General features: G+C 54.7%; 1 protein-coding gene and 1 long non-coding RNA gene across 2 annotated transcripts in view; one reads left to right on the top strand and one right to left on the bottom strand.

Annotated features, from left to right (window-relative positions):
* Nucleotides 1–10,838, bottom strand: part of WDR1 (WD repeat domain 1) — a 40,847-nt gene extending 30,009 nt beyond the window's left edge. The window contains exons 1-2 of the mRNA XM_074350309.1: nt 10,618–10,838; nt 10,042–10,163 (exon numbers count right to left, since the gene is read on the bottom strand). Coding sequence (XP_074206410.1) covers nt 10,042–10,163; nt 10,618–10,633 — 138 coding nt within the window. The 5' untranslated portion in view covers nt 10,634–10,838. The remainder of the gene's footprint in view (nt 1–10,041; nt 10,164–10,617) is intronic.
* A 160-nt stretch (nt 10,839–10,998) lies between these two features.
* Nucleotides 10,999–19,633, top strand: part of LOC123613677 (uncharacterized) — a 173,202-nt gene continuing 164,567 nt past the window's right edge. Inside the window, exon 1 of the long non-coding RNA XR_012501588.1 lies at nt 10,999–11,076. This is a non-coding gene — a long non-coding RNA (uncharacterized LOC123613677). The remainder of the gene's footprint in view (nt 11,077–19,633) is intronic.

Here is a 19,633-nt window from a genome sequence, read left to right as displayed (position 1 = left end):
CAGCAGTGAGGTTTTAACGTGTAATTTACTCAAATTACAAGTCAGGGTGCTCCCCCGACCCCCTACACACACAACCAAGTGCAAACCACTTGCTGAGAGCCTCTCCACGTCTCCACAGCCAAGCCTTCTGTTGGGAGGGAAGAAAGACCCAGCCATCTAATCCCTGATATCTGCTGGCAGCTCTCTATCCAGCAAGTGCTCTCGCCGGAGGCAGCGGACACAGTAGGTCCCTGCCCGCACTCTACCAGCCACCCTCAGGATCCCCTGCCCCTCTCCTTGAACCCCTGTACTCTTCGCAGCCTCCCAGCCTCAGGATCCCCTATCCCACCAGACTGAGCCCAGAGAGGCACGCCACCCTCCTGCCGCTCCTGCAGGCCCGTGTGTCCATAATACTGTGCCCTCGCACACCTCCCCCCACCTGCTCACGCTGGCCAATCTGGCCTGGAGCCCTCTGCCTGAAGCCTCCTGTGCCGGCCACTTCTCTCCCCTATGCTTCCAAAACATTCACCACGTCCCTACTGACCCTTGTGTCCCTCTCCTCCAGCTTTTCTTTGACCTGCTCCATGTGCCTTTATCTCTTTATCTATCACAGCACTTGGCAAAAAACAGGTGCTCAATAAATGCTATCTTGGAGAAAAAAGGTTTAGAGTCCTTTTACCCCTAGGACTTAACACTCAGCATCACGTGATATAGGAGGCACTTAATATATGGGGTTTGTCAATTAATCTGTCTCAGAATAAACATTTGCTAATGAAATTAGAAACACAAGCACCCAATATGTTCTGAATGACAAAGAAGCACATGAAAAGGCACTCAATGTCATCAGCCCTCTGGAAAACGCAAATCAGAACTCAATGGGAAACCTACATATACCCACTAAAGTCAATAAAATTAAGACACTGCCGTCACCAAACGTTGGTGAGGACGGGGCGGGGGTGGGGTGAGGTCTAGAGTTCTCATACGTTGCTGGTGGGAATGCAAAATGATCCAGCTGGAAAGGTTTGGCTGGTTATTTATAAAGTCAACACTATGTCTAGACAAGAGCCCAGCAACCCCACTGCTCGGTGTTTGTCCAAGAGAAATAAACACACTTGTCCATAAAAAGACACGTGCAGGAAGGGTCACAACAGCCCCAACGTATTCAAATTCAAACAGTCCTTCGTACTCGAATGTTCTCACATACACAACTTCCCTCACAAAGAAGCTGCCAAAAGTGGTCTGTGATCAGGCCACCACCACCAAGGTCCTTGCTCAGCCCGACCAAGGGCTCCACCCTGGGTGCAGAGCTGGGCACTGCCTTTAAAGGGTGGGCTCCCCAGGACCCTGGGTGGGGGTTTAGGGCGGGGGGATGACCGAAGATGAGTCAGCCGCAGCCCTGGGAGAAGGTTCTGCCCTTAAAAATCCTTCCCCTAAATGGTCAGGGTGGGTGAAACCCCAGGGTGGTCCCCAGCTGGCTTGGCACTGGAATCCTGGTCTGGAGGAGACAGTGCTCTGTCCGGATCCCCAGTACAACTGGGGGCAAGTTTTCCAGGCTGAACACAATGAAAACAACACACTGGAGTCAGCAGCAACCTCCCCCCGCCGCTCTGCACACAAGGACGCTGCTACTTGAGCCAGAAATGCCGCCTCCCTGTCCCCAGTGTGTCCCGCTGCAGGCCAAGCTCATCCCAGACCAGCTGGGTCCACACAGCACTGGACTCAGACCCTCACAAGGGGCGATCACTCTCCCATCCGGAGACTCACCCCTACCTCCTTTCTCGAGGGAGGAGAACAGGATTGGCAGGGAGCAGTTTACTGGGGGAAATGCTTGGGAACAGCATAATGAGACAGAGAGGGAAGGAAGCCAGCTCAGGGAGTAGCAGGGAGCAGAGGGGGCACCTTCAGAACTGCGCTGGGGTGTCTTTCTGAGGGTTGGAGGCAGGGGCACCCCCCCCTGGGATTTCCTTCCTACACTGCCGCTATCAAGGGACAAGAGACTTCAGGCAGAAACCAGGAGGAAGCCCTGGCATCTGAGGCCTGTGGGTGCCTAGTGGACGTGGGCAGAGGCTGACAGAGCCGGATAAAATCTCCTGTAGTCTTGACCAAGACCCCAGGCCAGTCCCAGCTCTGCCCATCAGCCTGTGTCCCAGGCCCATTCCTACCTCATCTTCCCACCCTGGGCAGATTCCATCCAGGTCCTCCTGTCCCTCCTGGGACTGTGACACTATTGTTTTAACTGATCTCTCTGCTGTCCACCAATCTACCAGTCTCTCTGTCCCAACTCTGATCAGGTCCTTCGGGGGCTGGTTCAGGGCCCTGGAGTGCAGGTACCTGGGCCCAAACGTTCTCACCTCCCCACCTGTGCATGGGGGGGGGCCTCCACAGACTAGCAAACTCAGCCATCTGCCCCACGCTTTCTGGCTCTCTGCCCTGCCCCTGAGGAGACTCGCGACCACGCAGAAGGGAGAGTCACTTGAGCCCCACAAGGCTCTTTCACATTCCTTTGTCCCCTCAGGCTCAGGCACAGAGGTGGGGTCAGAGGTCACGACAGCGCTCTCCAGGGATGGTTAAGGGATGGCCCAGGTCACAGGGTATGGCAGCTTGCCACAGCAGGCCCGGCCCACTGTGAACTCAACGGACACATCAGGGGTTGGGCAGGGGGCTGACCGGTGAAGCTGTGGGACCCAGCATGGACGGAGGCGTCCATGCTCTCCTGGAGCTGCGGAAGGTCCCCTGCCGCCTCCAGGGAAGGCCCTGGGTTTCCTCCAGCCTCCACCTTCTGGGAGGATTAGGTTTCTAGGGCACCGGCTTTCCAGATACACCCAGTTCCTGAAAGCAGGCACTGGTAGCTGGACCTGAGGCGTGAACACAGTTTGCAGGGCCCTCTGTCCACTGGCGACCTGGGCCCAACTCGAGTGAGTGAGAGTCACCGGCTGCCAAGCCACCCCAGTGTCTGCGCTTCCAGAGCAGGTCTGAGCCCGGAGGCTCCCCCGACCACGGTGCCTCAGGGGACGCCGAGGACCTCAGTCCCTCCACTCCTGCACCTACTCCTGGCTGGCCCGCGGATCCAGCAGTGAACCAACGACTCCATGCAATGGCGACAGACCACCAACGCAGGAACGGTGGGGACCGCCCTGCTCAGCCTTCAAGGCTCCTTTCCACCCAGAGGAATGTGGCCCTAACCTACAGTCCATTTCTCATCACGCCCTCGTCCCTCCTCCATCAAAGTACAATGTTGTGACATTCCTCCCTTTATCTGCCTCAGTCTGGAACACTTTCCCTACCTCTGGGTCACAGATAACCTTCTAATTATCTTTCAACACTCAGGCAAAGTCTGCCTCCTCCAAAAAGCCTTCCCTGATGCTCCCAGATGGAAATGAACTCTCCCAGCCCACTGCCCTTATTACTTTCGATCCTGTGCTGCAAGTCATTCTTACACCCACAAAGCCTCTCAGTAAGCAGGCCCTGTGGAGGGCAGGGCCCAGGCTGATTCGCCTCTGCAGCCTACAAATATCCCAAAAGACCGGCGCATGTCAGACCCTGAGGGCCACAACACTCAGACAGCCTAGTGGACCCTTTAGTTGATTCTCTTTGAAACCTCAAAACGCCCCCTGAAAGAAGGTAACCTCAGGACCCCATTTTACAGGCAAAGAAGTTGGGCAGAGACACAGGCTGACGTGCTGAAGGTCCCCAGACTGGTAAGTGGTGGGGCTGGGACCTGAACTCAGCTGAGAACCTTCACTCCTCTTGCTTTTACTCACCCACAGTGGGTACCACTGGCAGCCTTACCTCAGGGAATAGAGGGCGGCACCAGCCACAGCTACCACCTGGGAACCGTGTGGAAAGGGCCGAGTTGTTCAGCGGCGCCAGGCGGCCGCGCCCAGAACGACTTCCCTTCTGCCCCCAGCTCAGCACTCCCCATCGCCCCCTACCAACGAAGCAAACCCAGCCCTAAAACAGGGGACCGCGAGGGTTCCCCATGGGACACCCACTGGACACAGGACGCTGCCACCTCCCTCCCTGTCTCCCCTTTCTCTGCCTGCCCAGGGCTGACCAAGGCCTTCTGAGCAGGCATGAGGGGAGACTTTGGGGGCGACTGCCTAGGTTCGGATAACAGCACCCCCTGGGACTTCAGTGTCCTTATGCCTAAACAGAGATAGTAGCCACTCAACAGGGCAGTCGTGAGGACCAAGGCAGAACGTGCACCGTCAGGTACCAGGCGACCCTCCATGGACACCTGTGAACTAACCCGGGTAATAGTATCATTCTCCCCACCCCCACAGCTGTGGACACTGAACTGGCCAAGTGCTCGGCCACTGCCCGACACAAAATGTGCTCCACAAAAACCAGGTATGATGCTAGGGGCTGCGTGCTGGGCAGGAACCGGCCGGTGTTCCGGGAGCAGGCCTGGGACACCTATGCTGAGAGGTGCACATCGAGTCTGTGGTAGAGGGGCCGCACTTTTCTAGGAAGACCCTGCACAGCAGAGATGAGACCTGTGTTGGAAGCTACAAGCAAGCCGACCGAAGCTGGGGTGCAGGTCCATGCGGGGCATCAGCACCTTGGCCAGGGAGATGTTACCACTGAGACTTCGGAGAAGAGGAGGAAAGGGCCCTTTCAACTTCAGGGTCTCCTCGCCAACTGTGGTGAGGCCCATTAGGGGATGGGGTGGGGATCTGGGTGAGCAGGGTCAACTGCTACAGCGCAACCAGGAACAGGACCACCTCTTCACTGGCCTCATGAGGCTGCAATCTTTTCTTTCACTTCAAAGGTGGCTTTTATATCCCTCCCCCAGGAGGGTAAGAAATGTACCAAGATGACCCCGAGCATCCATAACAGTGCTTAGAGAACACAAGTTAAACTTCTTCCAACCTCCATGCACGTGTTCCCTGTCTAGACTCTCCCCATCTCTGCTGTCTCAATTGCCTTCCTGGAGAACTCTTACTCACCCTCCAAAACCCAATTCAAAAGTGCCCTTTCTCCAGAAGCCTTCCCTGCAGCTCTGTGGCACAGCTGATCCTTCCACCTTGTTCCTAAATCACCCAGGACACTCCTAAGTGCTTAACTGAGTGCATTAGAACATTACCTACCAGCGTTCTGCAGTTGGTACTACCGACACTTTGGGCTGGATAACGCTTTGCTGGAGGACAGCCCTGAACACTGTAGGATGTTTGGCAACATCCCTGGCCTCTACCCACTAGATACCAGTAGCACAAAAACATCTGCAGACATTGCCAACTATCTCAGTGGGGTGGGGGAGGGGAGGGACTGCCTCACTAGATCTCATCTTGGGGGCCGTGCCCGTGGGCAGGGCCCGGCAGGATGGGGAATGTGTGTGTGAAACATTGAGAACCAAGGGTGCCAGGTGACGACGTGGGCATCCTTGAGCAGCTTCCTAACTGGTCTCCCTGCCTCACACCTTCCACACCCCCTCTCTACTGACCTGACCTCACTGTGCATCTGCTCAACATTTTTCTGGTGCTGGTGGCCTCGGGGCAGGGCTGGGCTGTTCCAGGGCTGCCTGACCCCCAGCACCAGGGCCCCCCACCCTCTCCTGCCTGCTCATCACTCCCCCAACCCCAGTACTCAGGCCACGAAACTCCACAACCTGTGTGGGACCCTCTCGCTGCCCCTGCTCTACCTGACTGGTCCCTTCCAAGGCCCCAGCTCCTCAGACCCCCCCCCCCCCACCGCGTGAGGATGCCTCACGGCCCGTCTCCTCCTCTCAGCATCAGTCCCATTTGCTGAGTGTCGGTTGCCCTGCAAGACTGTCTTGGTGAGGACAGGCTTTTGTCAAGATGTCTCTGGAACCTGGCGTAGGCTTCGCTACAAAGCAGATGCTTGATAAATACTTATAACAAGATTAACTCGGGCTCAAACACAGGAGGGGGAGAAGGGAGGTGGGAGAGAAATGACAAGTGCCTGCCTGGAGCCCGCGGACACTCAGGGAGCACCACCATGACAGCTAAAGCACCAGAGGGTCACTGGCCCCAGAACCAGTGAGGCCCGTGCCCACCACTCAGGCCCCACACAGCTTGCGGGGTCTTCTTGGAGCCTCAGCTTCCTCACTTGTTAAAGGTCAGACCACAGGCCCTCAGCTGTCTCCTGGCCCTTGACCCCACATGTGTGCTGCCTGGGCCTTAATCAAACATGCCACTTCCTTCTGTCACCCTGGGGCCCGTTTCACTCCCGCCCAGGGCGGCAGGCTCTGCGCAGGTGGGGCCGGTGCATCTGCCCTGGGCCTGTGGCAGGGACTTGGAGGCATGTGCAATGGGACAGAAGGGAAGAGGTCAGTCCTTCTCCAGCCATCTGTCCCTTCACGTACACACCCCTGCCCCCACCTGTAGGGGAGGCACAGGTTGTCCTTCTGCCCATGACAGGCAGATCATTCCACATGAAACTCAGTGCTCAAGTTCAACATCCCCCAACATGGTCAATACCTTGTTCAAGGAGACGAGCCCACTGTGCTGAGCTTGGAAGCAGCAACATCTAACTGCTGCAAACACTGGGCTCTGAATTTAACTTCAGATGTAGCATTTTTTTTTTCAAATATACATATATTTTAGTTCTGGAATCTAGAGACTGAGTATTTTAAAAAGCAACTCCAAACTTGCCCTTGCAGCAAATCTGCTGGCTGCTTCTGGCAGCTTGGAGGGGCCTCTGGTAGGAGAATTATTTACCAAAGCTATTCTCCGGGGAAGTGGTCCTGGGCAGTTTAGAACGAGAGGCTCCTCCACAGCGACTGGGAGGAACCTTCCCAGACTTGGGGGTGGGTGGCGCCAGGGGCGATGCGGGCCTCAAGGGAAGACTGTATCAGGTTCCTTCCTTCTGGAACTCCTTTCTGGTCAGCCACATCACTGCATGCTTTTAACTCTGGAGAGAATTTCCTCTCCAAGGTGGGGCAATCTTTCTTCTTTTTTCTATAAGCTTAAGAACTGCTGTACTGCTGGGTTCGCAAAACAACTTTTAAGGCAACAAAACAAATGACAGCGGTGGCTCCAAATGGGAAGTCAGTAAGGGTCTGATACCTGCTTGGTGTGAAAAAAGGTGACTGCCACAAAACTTAAGTCCAGCAGCCTGACCTGGGCCCAGCCTTTTTTACTTCCACGCAGTAAAAGCTTCAGTGGCTGCTCACTGTCTCCACCGCACAGCCCAGCTTTCAAGGCCTTTCAATCAACAAATGACTTACTGAGCAACTACTTGGTGCCAGGCACCGCGCTAGGTCAGGATGTAGCAGGTCAGGTAGCAGGTGGCTGCTCTGCTCGCTGGCCAGCTCCCCGTGTGCCGTGGGCACCGAGGGGCAGGGAAAGCCAGGATGGGGTGCTGTTTAGTAGGGGCCACAGCCACACGGAGACGTCTAAACAGAAACCTAAAGGAAAAGGGGAGTGAGCCATGCAGCTACTTGAGGAAAGAATAGAGCAAAGGCCGCAGCAAAGCCCTTGTCCCGAGACCGACATGCGGCGTGTTCCAGGGAGAGCTCGGACACCCGGGAACCCGGAGCCGGTGGGGGGGGGGCGTTGAGGTCAGATCGGAGGTGCGCGGCTGGACGGCGAGGCCCTCTCAGCCTTGGTCAGGGAGAGCAGAGGAGCGCCCCAATCTCGTATTTTCTGTAAAGCAGACTGGAGGAGAGCCAGGGTGGAAGCAGGGACACTTGTTTGGCTTTTCGCTTTTGCAAACCAGGTGAGGACAGTGGCTTGGATGAGGGTGAAAGCGGAAGCAGTAGTGAAGCCCTGCGAGATTCTGAAGCCCTTTGCAGACTCACCAGGATTCACCGAAGAACTAAGTGAGGCACGGGAAGAGCAGGGGGACCAGTGAGAAGTCCAAGGTTGGGGCCCGAACAGCTCAAGGCATGGTGTTGCCATTAGGGGGAAGGACATGGGGGGAAACCCAGATGTGGCCTGGGCATGCTGAGAACGAGCTGCCAATCAGATATCTGTTGGACACGCCTCCACCTGGTCCCAACCTCCCTTTCCTGTCTCTCCCCACTCCCTGAACCTGTATTCCAACCAGACTGTATTCCTTCCTATTTCCGGAATGTTCATGAGGACTCACGTCTTTTTCCCAGGGGCACTGTGCCCTAATAAACATTGCACCCACCTTTACTCAAGCACCAAGGGTTCACCCACAACTGACAAAAGCCTAAATGCCTGACGTGTGCCTAGAGCGGGGAGGGAGGAACAATTAGTAGCACCTTGATGCTGCCCTGGCCAGGCAGGAACTTACAAACAGATGGGAGAGAAAGCAGATGTGCCCTGGAAAGAGAAGGGTAAACTCTGGGGTACTGATAATGAAAAGCTCAGAAGGACCAGAGAGGGTTCCCCAAGTCAGGGAGTGCCTCCGGCAAAGAGGGTGCTTGTCAGTGGCTGCAGGCAGCTTCTCCTTTGGAAACAGCTCCAGTTACTGGCTGTCTTTGTCTCGCTGGGCCTGACCCCTCCTCCATGCAACACGCCCACTGCAGGGGTCAAAGGGGATGCTGCAGGTAAGGGCCTTTCGTGATACTAGACACACAGCAGGTCTTCATGTGAGGCCTCTGGTCTGGAAGCAAGCGCAGCCGGCCACGACGTGTGTGCGCCTTGTGAGGGGCAATCCCACGTGCTCCCTCCACTGCCCCGTGTCCCCGAGGCCGCACGTGCCCACTGTATTTGACAGACTACTAGTGAGTCTCTGCCTGGGGCCCTCACAACTTTTATTTCCTCAGTATCTCAGCACCTCCCTGGAGACCTCCAGATCTTTACTATCTATGTCCCTGGCAATGTTCCCCCTGTTCTGCGGGAGGCAGGACCAGCTTTCTAGGAATCCGTGTCTAGCAGAGGAGCTGTTAGCACCTTCAAAGCAGTCACACTCACCCACCCCCTCAAGTGAGGTGCCGGGCAATTCTGGGAAGGGCAGAAACTGCCACGTGGAGCTCCGTCTTCCTGCAGAGGGACGACAGTGGCTGGCTGGCTTCACCAGAGATGGGGGCAGAGCCAGCACACGCAGACCACAGAGCCTTCTCCTCTCACAGGCAAGGAAACTAAGGGGCCCTTCACTCCCTCAGCCAGCTCTGAGGTTCCTGAGAGCAAAAACGTCTCAGAAGCAACAATCCCAGTCCCCCAAAGGTAATAACGCAAAACACACGTGGATTTAAGTTGACATCCCCGGGGAGCGTCGCCAGTCAAAATTATCCACCTACATACTTTGCACAAGGCTCAGTCTCAAGCTCAGAACCGCCCCCCACCCCTCCACACACCCTGAGTTGGGCATGTTGGTACCTCCGGCTTCCATTCCCCACTCCACCACTCAGGCTGGGGAAGGCAGAAGAAAGATTTCAGTGTGCAATCCCCGCAGCAGGGAGATTGACAGGCAGACTGGGTCATTTCAATAATTACAGGGAAGTGACAAAATTTTTGAGGATTTCCCAAGGAATGGGCTGTAGAAGCCTTCTCAGCCTGGGTACAGGATGCCTGAGCAAATATTCATGGGTATAAACGGGTTCCTGATTTTGCCCTGGGGCTCAGATCTGCAGGGGGATGATCAGGCTGGAGTGCAGAGGCCTGGGTGTGAGTCCGGGCTCTGCCACACCGAGACCTTGGATGTTAAATGATTAAACGTCAGTGCCATTTACCAAATAAGCGCTGGCTGTGTGCCAGGCATGCTGGGCTGCAGGGACGCATCTCACTCCGTGGGCCTTGGCAGCCAGGGTACGTGGGGGCAGTCACATGTCATTGCCTCCATTTTACAGATGAGGAAACTGGGGCTCAGAGACGCCCAAGTCACCAACCACCCCAAGGTCAAGCAGCCGCTGACCGGATCTGTCTGATCTCTCAAACTCAGAGCCCTATTCTCACCAACTGAACTAATGTGAGCCTCAGTTTCCCCACGGAAAGAGAATTGGGCCTGGATACATTTGAAACTCTCTTCCTGGGCTTCCGAGGTGTGGTCCCAAGGCTGAGGGGGTGTGGCGTCCTCTCCCCAGGCCGCTGGGCCGGAGGTGAGGGGGTGGAAGGGGAGGGAGAATAAACCACACTGCTGCGCCCAGGGAAGGAACAGTCGTCTGGTGGGGGGAAGGGGGTAGGTACTCACGTCGATGTTCCTTAGGATGACGCACTTTCCATTGGTGTAAAGAAAATTGTTGCCCTTGGGGTCACCGCCGATGATTTTGGAGACACCCCTCTCCACCTGGGGGAGGCTGGCGAACACCTTCTCTGCAGAGACACAAATGCAGCAGGGCACATGAGGGGCAACCCCTGCCTCGGCCCTCGCCAGGCTGAGGTCGGAAGGGAGGGAATGGGGGAAAGCAGAGGGGCCCTGGACCGGTCTTAGCCGGTCACCTGTTGCCTCCACCGGGAGGGGCGGCCGCCACTTTAAAGGAGCGCTGAGGACCGCGCGACTTCCTGGTCCGCGGTCCCCACCAGGCCGTTCAGGGATGCGGGGGCTCCGCCGGGCCCGGACTGCATCGCCAACTTTGGGGCGCCCCTCCGGCCGGGGATCTCCGCCCAGAGCTCCCGAGGGCGGCGGGGCGCTCACCGGCCGGCGCCGGCACCCCTCCCCCGCGCTCGGGGACCCCGCTGGGCCGCCCGCGCCCCGCGCCCGGCCGATGGCCGAGGGGGCAGTGCTGGGCGAGCGCCCACCCCGGGGGCACCGGGCCGCGGCACTTACTGATCTCGTATGGCATCCTTGCCCACTTGTTACCGCGCTGCGCTCGCCGAGAGCCTCCGGGGCCGCGCGCGCCGCGAATCAGACCTGGCCGAGGCCGAGCCGGGGACAGGGGCCGAAAGGCGGCGCCGGGCGTGCCGGACGCGGAGGGGGCGGTCCGAGGCCGGGTCTCCGAGGCCGGCTCGCGCCCTGCCCTGCGCGCTGCCGCTGCGGACGCGCCGAACCCGGAAGCGCGGCCCCGCGCGCGGCTCGCCCCCAGCTTTGACCATATATAGTCAAGCACTCAGCTCGGCGGCTGCGGCCCCGGTGAGCCTGCGCGGACCTGGTCGCGCCCCTCCCCCGCGCCCCACCCCCCCGCGGGGCCCCGCCCAGAACGCCCCGCCTCCGGAAGTGACGCCACACACGGCCCTGTGAAAAAGGCGGCGCGGGGAGCTCTTCGCGTTAGAATGATCCAGGGAGCCGGTGGGTGAGGCTGGGTGGGTTCTCAGGGACTGGATGGGTGGGCTGCCGAAGGATGTTTTTTGCTGAAATTTTGGGGCCGCTGAAGGCAGCAGCGTTCTTTTTCATGCCTGTGTTTTCGTAGTGGGCGTTCCCGGGCTGCCAGCCTTGGCCAAGCTGGGCGCCTGCTGTTTGCAGAAGCTGTGAGGCGCCCGTTGGGTTTTGCAAACATAGGGGAGTGCTTTTACTTGCTCTTTTTTGAAGTGTGACTAATTGGGAATTACCCTTCCTCGAAAAAAGCTGCTGGCAGCAGGAACTTTTACGGGCCTCGGTCGACCCCAGCTCTCTCAAAACTTCCTTTTAGAAAGCTGAGAAGCCAAGAAGAGCAAAGGGGGTGGGGGGAGTGGAGGTTCTAAGAAAACTAGGGCTCGCTTCCTAACGAGGAAAGCAGAAGGAAAAGGGAACTTCTCTTGTAAGATAAAGGCAGCTGCTCGTTGCAAGGGGAAAGCTAGGGCTCTGAGTGTTAGCTGGAACCTCACCTTTCTGCGGGGGTGCTGTCTTTCCCTCTGGGGTGGGGAGGGGGAAAGGGGGAATATTGGAATGTACAAAGCACCTGAAGCCCAAACTAGAAAACCGTGGAGTGACCCTTGACTTTAAATCTCTAGCCTTCTGGGAAAGTTTCTTGGCTCTATTTTCAAACGCACCTCTTGCGTCCTTAGCCTAGAAAAACTGCAGGTCCCTGAAGATGCACCTGGGTTAACACGGGTGTTTCCTGTCTGGTCTGGCTCATGCACCTACCCTCCGCCACCTTCACCTAGATCTGCTCTCCAGATTGCACCCTGTTCTTTTTAAGTCGAAAAGCAAATCTTTTCCTCAGCTTAAAACCTACAGGAACCCCAAGTCTCAAAGTCCAAGTTAAAGTCAGTAAGATGGCCCGCTGGGCCCTGTGTGATGGGTCTCAGGGTTACGTGAGGCTCCGTCTTACCCTCCTCTGCCTTCAGCTGTGCTTGCTCGCTTGCTTTCCGCAGCACACTGGCTTCCCTGGTGCTCTAGGAATTCCCCCGGCTTGCTCTTGCTCCCAAGGCCTCTGACATCTCTTCACTGCCTCCAAGTACTCTTCAAAAGTACTTCTGGGCTCGTCACTTCTTTAATGAAAGTCACGTACCCTGAGCACCTTGTTTTGAAACACAGCCTCCTAGCCCTTTCCTGATACTGCAGCTTTTCTGTTTTTGTCTGGAGTGTGTCCCTGGCACGTGGTAAATGCTGGAATGGGTGACCCCGTGCCCCACGTGCACTCCCCCATCAAGCAATGAATGTAGTTCTGTGAACTCTAAGGGACCCTCGAAATGTTAAGTCTTTGTACATAAGGGTGAAATTTCTAAAGCAGAAATGCAAAACAAGCTATCTACAAGTGGTGGCTGTAATTCTGAGAAACCAGGATTTGGTTATTGACCTTAATGGGACTGGGATTAGATGCAGGTGTGACAATTTAAGTTCACCCCTAAGGCGTTTATGTAATGGAGGGACCAACACGCTTTTGCAAGCTAATAACCCTCATGTGTGTGCCTGAAGCCTTAGACTCACGGGAGACTAAAGTTACTTACAACTAAGTCCCAAACCCCTGGCAGAGTGCTAGGCTCTGGCTCTTTAGGAGGAAGTTATGTTGGTTTGGGGGTGGGGACGCTGCTGTTTGCTCTAAAAATCAAAGCACGTCTACAGACAAGTGACTTGGCAGGAAGTTGTGGGGGTTGGAAGGAGAGGGATGTGGGGGGGTCCTTCCCTGGGTTGTCTCGGGGTGGTCCCAGCCGTAAGGGCTCAGTAATGCTTGAGTGGTATCAGCTGTGGCTAGCGTGTTTCCAGCTCCTCGGGTTCTCCTACTCCCCACCCACGCCTTTGTTTGTACAACCGCCTAACATGTGCTCCCCCCGTCTACGTTGGGGACCCTGAAACGACTGTTCCCCAGTGAACTCTAATGTGTGTCAGCCCAGCCACTTCTGAGCCCCTTACATCTGTAACTGCCTCCTGGCACCTCTGGAATGTCCCAGAGATGCCCATTGAGACCACCCAAAGCCCGACTGAGACCACTTTCTTTCCTCCCCTCTGTAAGATTGCTCCTCTGGGATGTCCTTCCTACAGTGACCCCATTTCTCTAGTTGCCAGAAACCTCACTCACCCATCCTCGCCCACATTCAATCCTTCAAATTTAGTCTCTTTGAATGCCCACATCTCTGGAATGTCACTGTCCCACACCCTGGGCCTCTATCAAGGTAGAGCCCAACATCCTCCCCAGGCCTGTAAGGCCCGGGGGCACCCAGACCGAGCCTGGCTCTCAAGCTGCTGTTTCCCTGGGTCTTTCTGCTTGGGCCACTAAGGATGCCACCAGGGCCTTCAAGCTCTGTCTCTCTGCCGTGCCTGCCTTGGGGCTTCTGTACCTGTTTCCTGGCCCTCCCTGACACCCCAGTTCAAGGCCAGTCCATTCAACTGAATTCGGACACTAAATTTAGGCAGTACTTAACCTAGCAGGCATACCATCAAGTGTTAATTCAATTTGCCAACCCTGCTCCATTGTAAACATCACAACAGGGACCATGTTTTTCCAATGCTTAGTGAAGGGCCCACCAGACAAGTGCTGGCCTGCATCCCAGAGGGAATGAGTATCACCTGAATTTGCGCTGAATTCCAAATTGTGTAAAATAGTGTCTCTTTAAAACACTTCTTGGGGCAACTCCTTAAATCTTGAGGAAAATTCCTGGGCTGGTTTTGGGTAAACTGGTTGCAGCTAGTGAATTGGGTAACTCGGAGGAAATCTTCAGAATCCCTCTAGGTGTGTGTGTTTCAGAAGCCTTCACCTCTCGGTTCTGCCAAGTGCTCGTAGTAAGAGGGAGGCCTCAAGACGTGCAGCTCTGTGGGAATCCACCTCACCCCAAGCGTGCGTAGCCTCAGCCCTTGTTTTCTCTTCCATAAACTGGGGACGTAGCCAGGAGACGTGTGAGGCTGCTGTCTCAGCACCTTTGGGGAGGACAGAAAGAAGTGATGGGGCAGGTGTTCTGAACTTCCTACTTGCTCACTTTCAACCCTTGTGCTCTCAAGTCCAGGCTCCAGAAAGGGGTCTCTCCTATTTGAGTGCATCAGGCCCCTGCAAAAGTGCTCTGTGCCAGGTGCTGGCATGAGCAACAGGGAACGCGGTGGACGCTGCTCCCTCCAGGAGCTCAGGCTTGGATGAGCTCGCCTCCTGGGAAGGAATGCCTGGATGTCCTGTACAGTGGAGGGACCTCCCATCACTGACCCTGCCCCCTCAGAATCTTGTCTTTCTTGGGTCCTCTGAGGCTTGTAAACAGGCTCAGGGTAAGCCACACCTAAGAAGCATCTCTAAAGTGTCCAAAGAAATTGCCTCTCCAGCTCTCCTAGCTCAAGCTAGCCTTACTGCCCTCACCTCCAGTCTGAGCAGACCCTCACTTCCAAATTCCCAGAAAATCTAGCGTAGGCGGGATCAAGGGTCCCTCTCCCAAATCAGTTTCATTTGCCTGATGGGCACAGCAAGCTAAAAGCTGAGACACTGAGGTTTGCCGCAGAGAAAAGGCATATTCATGAGGCAGCTAGCAAGACAGGAGAGCAAACCTCAGATCTGAGTTCTGGAAGGCAAGGGGCTTGGGATATTGATGGGTGAAGATTTGGAGGTGCAGGGGAAGGTGCTAATGTTGCTGGTGACTAGGTTCTTGTCCCATCGCAGAAAGAATTCAGAGACCAGACTCGGAGGTTAAGAAAGTAAAGTGGGAATTTATAAAGGGATGGATGGTACACTCCCAAGGGGAGAGTGGGCAGGCTCAGGTGAGCAGCTGCCCCGAGTTTCTTTGGCAAGTCAGTTACTTAGGGTGTAAAAATGAATGGGCAGAATATTCATTAGGGAGGGAAGGATTTGGGGCCCTGCTTATGTGTAGGGTTTCCTTCATTCGGCCCGTGCCCCTCCTTTTTGACCAATTCCTGCCTTTGGCCTGCATCCCCCTTTCTCTGCTCATGTCGAGCTATCTGCCTGCTGTAACACTGGGAGTCAGGGAAAGGTGAGGTAATCACTGCTCTGCGCACATATCTGAGTTCGACTTCATGGGACGCGTGTTTAGAAAACGCCAGCTTTAGCATGATCCGAGGATGGAATTTTTGGCCTCCCAAGTCTGTCTTCACTCCAGTCTGGTCAGCACTTCGGTCATCCTCGGCCGCTGCAGACACGGAAATTCTCCATCTCCGTGCACTGAAGCGCAGGGTCTATCCAAGCCCCAATTCTGTGGAGCTGGCTTGAGCTCCGCATCCAAATAACTGAGGATCTCTAGGTGCCACAGCTTTCGAGAAATCCATCCTGGCTTCTGACAACACCTGCTCCAGACCAGTGCGCCTGACTCCCTGGGGCATCACTGCTGGCACTTCCAAGCCCTCTCCCCGCTACACTGGTCTTCTTGCTAGTCCTCAGATGTGAAGAGGCCAAGCTCCTTTACCCAAAGCGCAGGAAACAGGAAGCAGAGTTTTTAACCTGGAGAACTCTTGCTTTTTCATGTCTATGGGAGAGGGACCTGGATGAGCTGGAGAGTTTCTCTGTCCTCAGGTCAGGGAGGAGCGATCTAACCAGTAGATCAGTCTAGGGAACTGGCCAGCCGTAGTCTGACCCTTGGGTTCTGCCTGCATGCTGAGAACAGGTGTTCTCTGCCCCCTTCAGATGGTCAGGTAGTTCCACGTGGATGTTCCCATCCCTAGAGCAAGGGGTGTGCTGTCCAGGTCTGCGCGGGGCTGGGAAGGTGGGCTGGTGTGCTGGGCTGCTGTAACAGGGTACCACAAGCTGAATTACTTAAACAGTTCTCGAGTCTGGGAGGCTGAAGTCTGAGATCAAGGCAGTGGGACGGAGTTGATTCCTTCTGAAGGGTGTGAGGGAGAATCCGCTCCTGCCCCTCTCCCAGCTTCCGGGGGCTTCCTGGCCATCACTGGCTTGTGGAAGCATCGCTCTGATCTCTGCCTTCATGTTTGCATGGCGTTTCCCTGAGTGTCTGTACCAACTTCTTCCTGAAGGACACCATTTATACTAGATGAAGGTGCACTTGATTCCAGTATGACCTCATGCTGACTGACTGCAGCTGCAATAGCCCTATTTCCAAATCATCTTATCCTAAGGTACTGTGGTTAGGACCCGAGTGTGACTGGGGTCGCCCAGGTCAACCCCTAACAGCAGGTGAGACTGGGCCTGCCCATCTGTCATCCTCCTTCCCAAGCCCAGAGCCCTAATCCCTGGCCACTGAGCCCTCTTGGAGGGAAAGGACACACAATGTTGGAGTTGCAGGGGCCACTGACAGTGAAGGTAGCATTTACTCTATAGGTTTACCACCCATTCTGGAATACTCGACCTTGGGGCAAACCCCCAACCAGGGTACCGACTGAGGCCAGGTGCCCTACCAAGGTGTCCTCAAAGACGTGATTACAAAGGTTACTCCCCAGCCCACTCCCAGGTCTGACTTCCGTTTGAAAATTCTCAAATACAGCTTAGAACGAATAGCAGCCTTTAAAACAGCCAGTGGAACATTTGTCATATCTGGGGCTGCACAGTGTCTTGTGCTGCCTGTGGGGTTGTGGGCTCAGTTCCTCAGCCTGGCGGGCGTGGCTGTGAAGCTCTTCCATGTCCATGTGCAGGTGGAGGGTGGCGGGGGCCACAGACGGCTCTGCCTCAGCGCCCCCAGCTTGGGTCTGGGCCTGGGGAAGGCCCAGGCCCCTTGTCCCTGGTTGGGGAGGGGAGCTCAAGTCCCTACCAATGGCGCTGTTGGGATTGGATAGTAAGACCTCTGTATGCAGACAACTTGAACCCTGTTGCGAGGTTGTCAAGTCAATAGATCCAGAGGGATTGCAGAAAGTGAGGCTGGAGAGAAGTCAGACTCTGAGGTCAAAGTTAATGGACCAGGTAGCACCACTAATGTACATCTGGGAGGGGTTGGCATCTGGTTTCAATTTCGAACGAGGCTTGCTGTCTCCTCCAGGCATGTCTGTCCCATTGAAGCCCCATGTATCTTTGGGCTGTGGTTCTTAAGAGGTTGGTGCATTTGTGTCCCTATAAGATTGCCAAAATTGAAGGATGCTGTGATGTGCACAATGGAGATCTACAGATACGTGGGGAAGAGCATGGGTCCTTGAGAAACTTAACCCCGTGGGATGGAGACACAGGTCAGGCAGCGTGACTGCTGCACACCCAGCATCTGCCTGGCATGTTGTGGGTGTTGAAGAGAATGATTCTCAATGACTGCACCACTGGAAACCAACAGGAAGAGGTCACTTAACTCCAAAAGGGGTGGAATCAAGGGAAATACTCACAATGTTGTTCCTGATAACATCTAAAACTTGGGAAGTTGTGAGCACTTCATCCCAGGCCGGGCCACTGTGTAGGTGGCCATTGGGTGATGCCACTTTTCTGCGTCACGATAATTCAGTACTGGTTCACAAAAGGAACCAATTCTCTCTATGGCTATTTCAACCCTCCCTTGGGTTCCCCACCACGCACTATGTAGTATCAAAATACTAGAGTATCGTCCTTGACCATGGGTGGTATTAAGCCAACATATCTGGATGTTTCAAAAAACAAAATGTGGACTATGTCAATTCATAGAATCATGCTTAGTTGAAAGATACATGAGTCCACTGCTTTAATGATGTGCATCGAGGTTAGACATACAGAGAATACTCCTGGGCCTGGTGCACACTAGGTTTTCTATCTTTATAAAACTTGAGTGCATTGTAGGAAAGAAACATAGTCCTGCTCAGACACAGTTGTTAGAAATGCATAACTTGGAGAATAGAAGCATCTTGTGTGTCACGGAGCTGGAGGTGTTACAGAAATGTGGGCATGAGGTCCCTCACTTTCCTAAGGGGTTGAGGAACACCACCTAGGAGAAGTGACCTTACAAGTTGAAACCTGAAGGATCAGTGAAGCTGGGGGTGGGGGCTGTGATGATGGGGGCAGGGAATAGATACACTGAGAAGTGCAGGCAGTGGGGTGTGGGGGTGAGGAGAGGAGCCCAGTGATGCCTGATTTCTGGCTTGGACAACGAGGTGGTAGGTGACTCAGTCACTTAAAAGCAAAGCCACCAAGCAGATGACTTAACTACATGCTTTGCAAGTGAAAACTTAGGCTCCCAGGGGCCCTGCCGTCCTGCAAAGGAGTAGGACAGCTTGGGAGTAGCCTGGTGTCTTTTGTTGGTTGGTAGTGCTTGAAACTAACTTTTCTAAAAAAAACACTGCGTGTAAAACATGTTGTGACATTCCTCAAGAGTTGCGGTTCGATCATAACTTTCATGGAGTCGGGAGTCATGCAGCTGAATCTCCCGTGACTGAAAGATATAAGTTCCTCAGGTCAGTGGAGGAGTCCCAGCTATGGGTGGGGGGGATGCACCTGTGGGTCCAGCATCATAGCGCTAATAGATTGACTTTCCAGGGTGATAGCATCGTTGGGTGCACTGCACTGGGCTGTGGTCTCCTAGCAGCTAGAAGAACCAGTCCTTGAGTGTCCTGAGGTGGCCCTGGCACATGGTTCTGAGAATAAATGAGGACCTTCTGCCTTGCATTGTCCCCACTTGATACAAGTATCAGAACTTAGAAAGCACAGCTGTCTCTCTAACATCTCAACCTGGACTGAAAGAACTCTTACCCCTAACAGAGGATGTGGCATCCCAGAGTTAGTTCCCATAAATCAGTGCTCCAGCTGATTAGGTAGCAAATCAGCCAGCTCCCTCTGCGGCTGGCTTGTTAATGATGACGAACTAAGTTATGCTGGGTGTGAAGGGAACTGGCTGAGCTAATAGTGCTGGGACAGTATGTGAGGAACTTTAGTGTCACTAACTTAGCTCCAGACTTAAGGGGGGACGGGTATTTGGGCTGTAAAAATACTTTCATTCCCATGGCAAATCAGGTGACTAACATGACCAAACTTACTTAGACATGAGAGCAAGGAAGACTCTTAATAAAATAGCAATTCTGACTAATCAGCAGCTGCTCAAGTCATTTGTGCACATTAACTCGTTTAGGTAGATTTGGTTTTGTTACTAGGTGTCTATATTCAATTCCAGGCTAGCTCAAAATCGAGATACCCAGCCTTGAATCTGGCCCTGCGGATAGGAAGCTAAACTGGAGATGTGTGCTTTATCAGATGGAGCAAAACAAACGGATCTCGGCCTCGGATGTCCTGTGACACAGGGTGGTTGTCTTCCTTCCTTGCCAACTGTCTATCCAACTTACAAAGTATAGGTAGTAGAATAGGTATAGGTAGTAGAATAGTGTGTTGAGACTTAGAGGAGATAGTAGATAGAGGTGCTTTGTAAACTGTCAAACTGCTCCCCAGGAAAGGAGCAAAATCAACACTGTGCATCTATCAAATTTTTAATACGTTCCAGCCGCTGTGCTGTGTGCCAGGCTATCTCAGCTATGAGTCCGATTCTGCCAGGCCGTGAGGACTCCCAGAGTCTAATCGTGGGGATGGGCTGTGCTCTGGCAAGGACTTGATTGTGTAAATGAGACTGAACTACCCCGGGGGGGAGGCAGGTGGTCAATGACCAATGGAAGA

The sequence above is a fragment of the Camelus bactrianus genome, chromosome 2 (genome assembly GCF_048773025.1).
Source record: "Camelus bactrianus isolate YW-2024 breed Bactrian camel chromosome 2, ASM4877302v1, whole genome shotgun sequence".
NCBI classification, from domain to species: domain Eukaryota; kingdom Metazoa; phylum Chordata; class Mammalia; order Artiodactyla; family Camelidae; genus Camelus; species Camelus bactrianus.
Note: the sequence above shows the minus strand (reverse complement) of the source record. Positions and strands in the feature narration are given on the sequence as shown.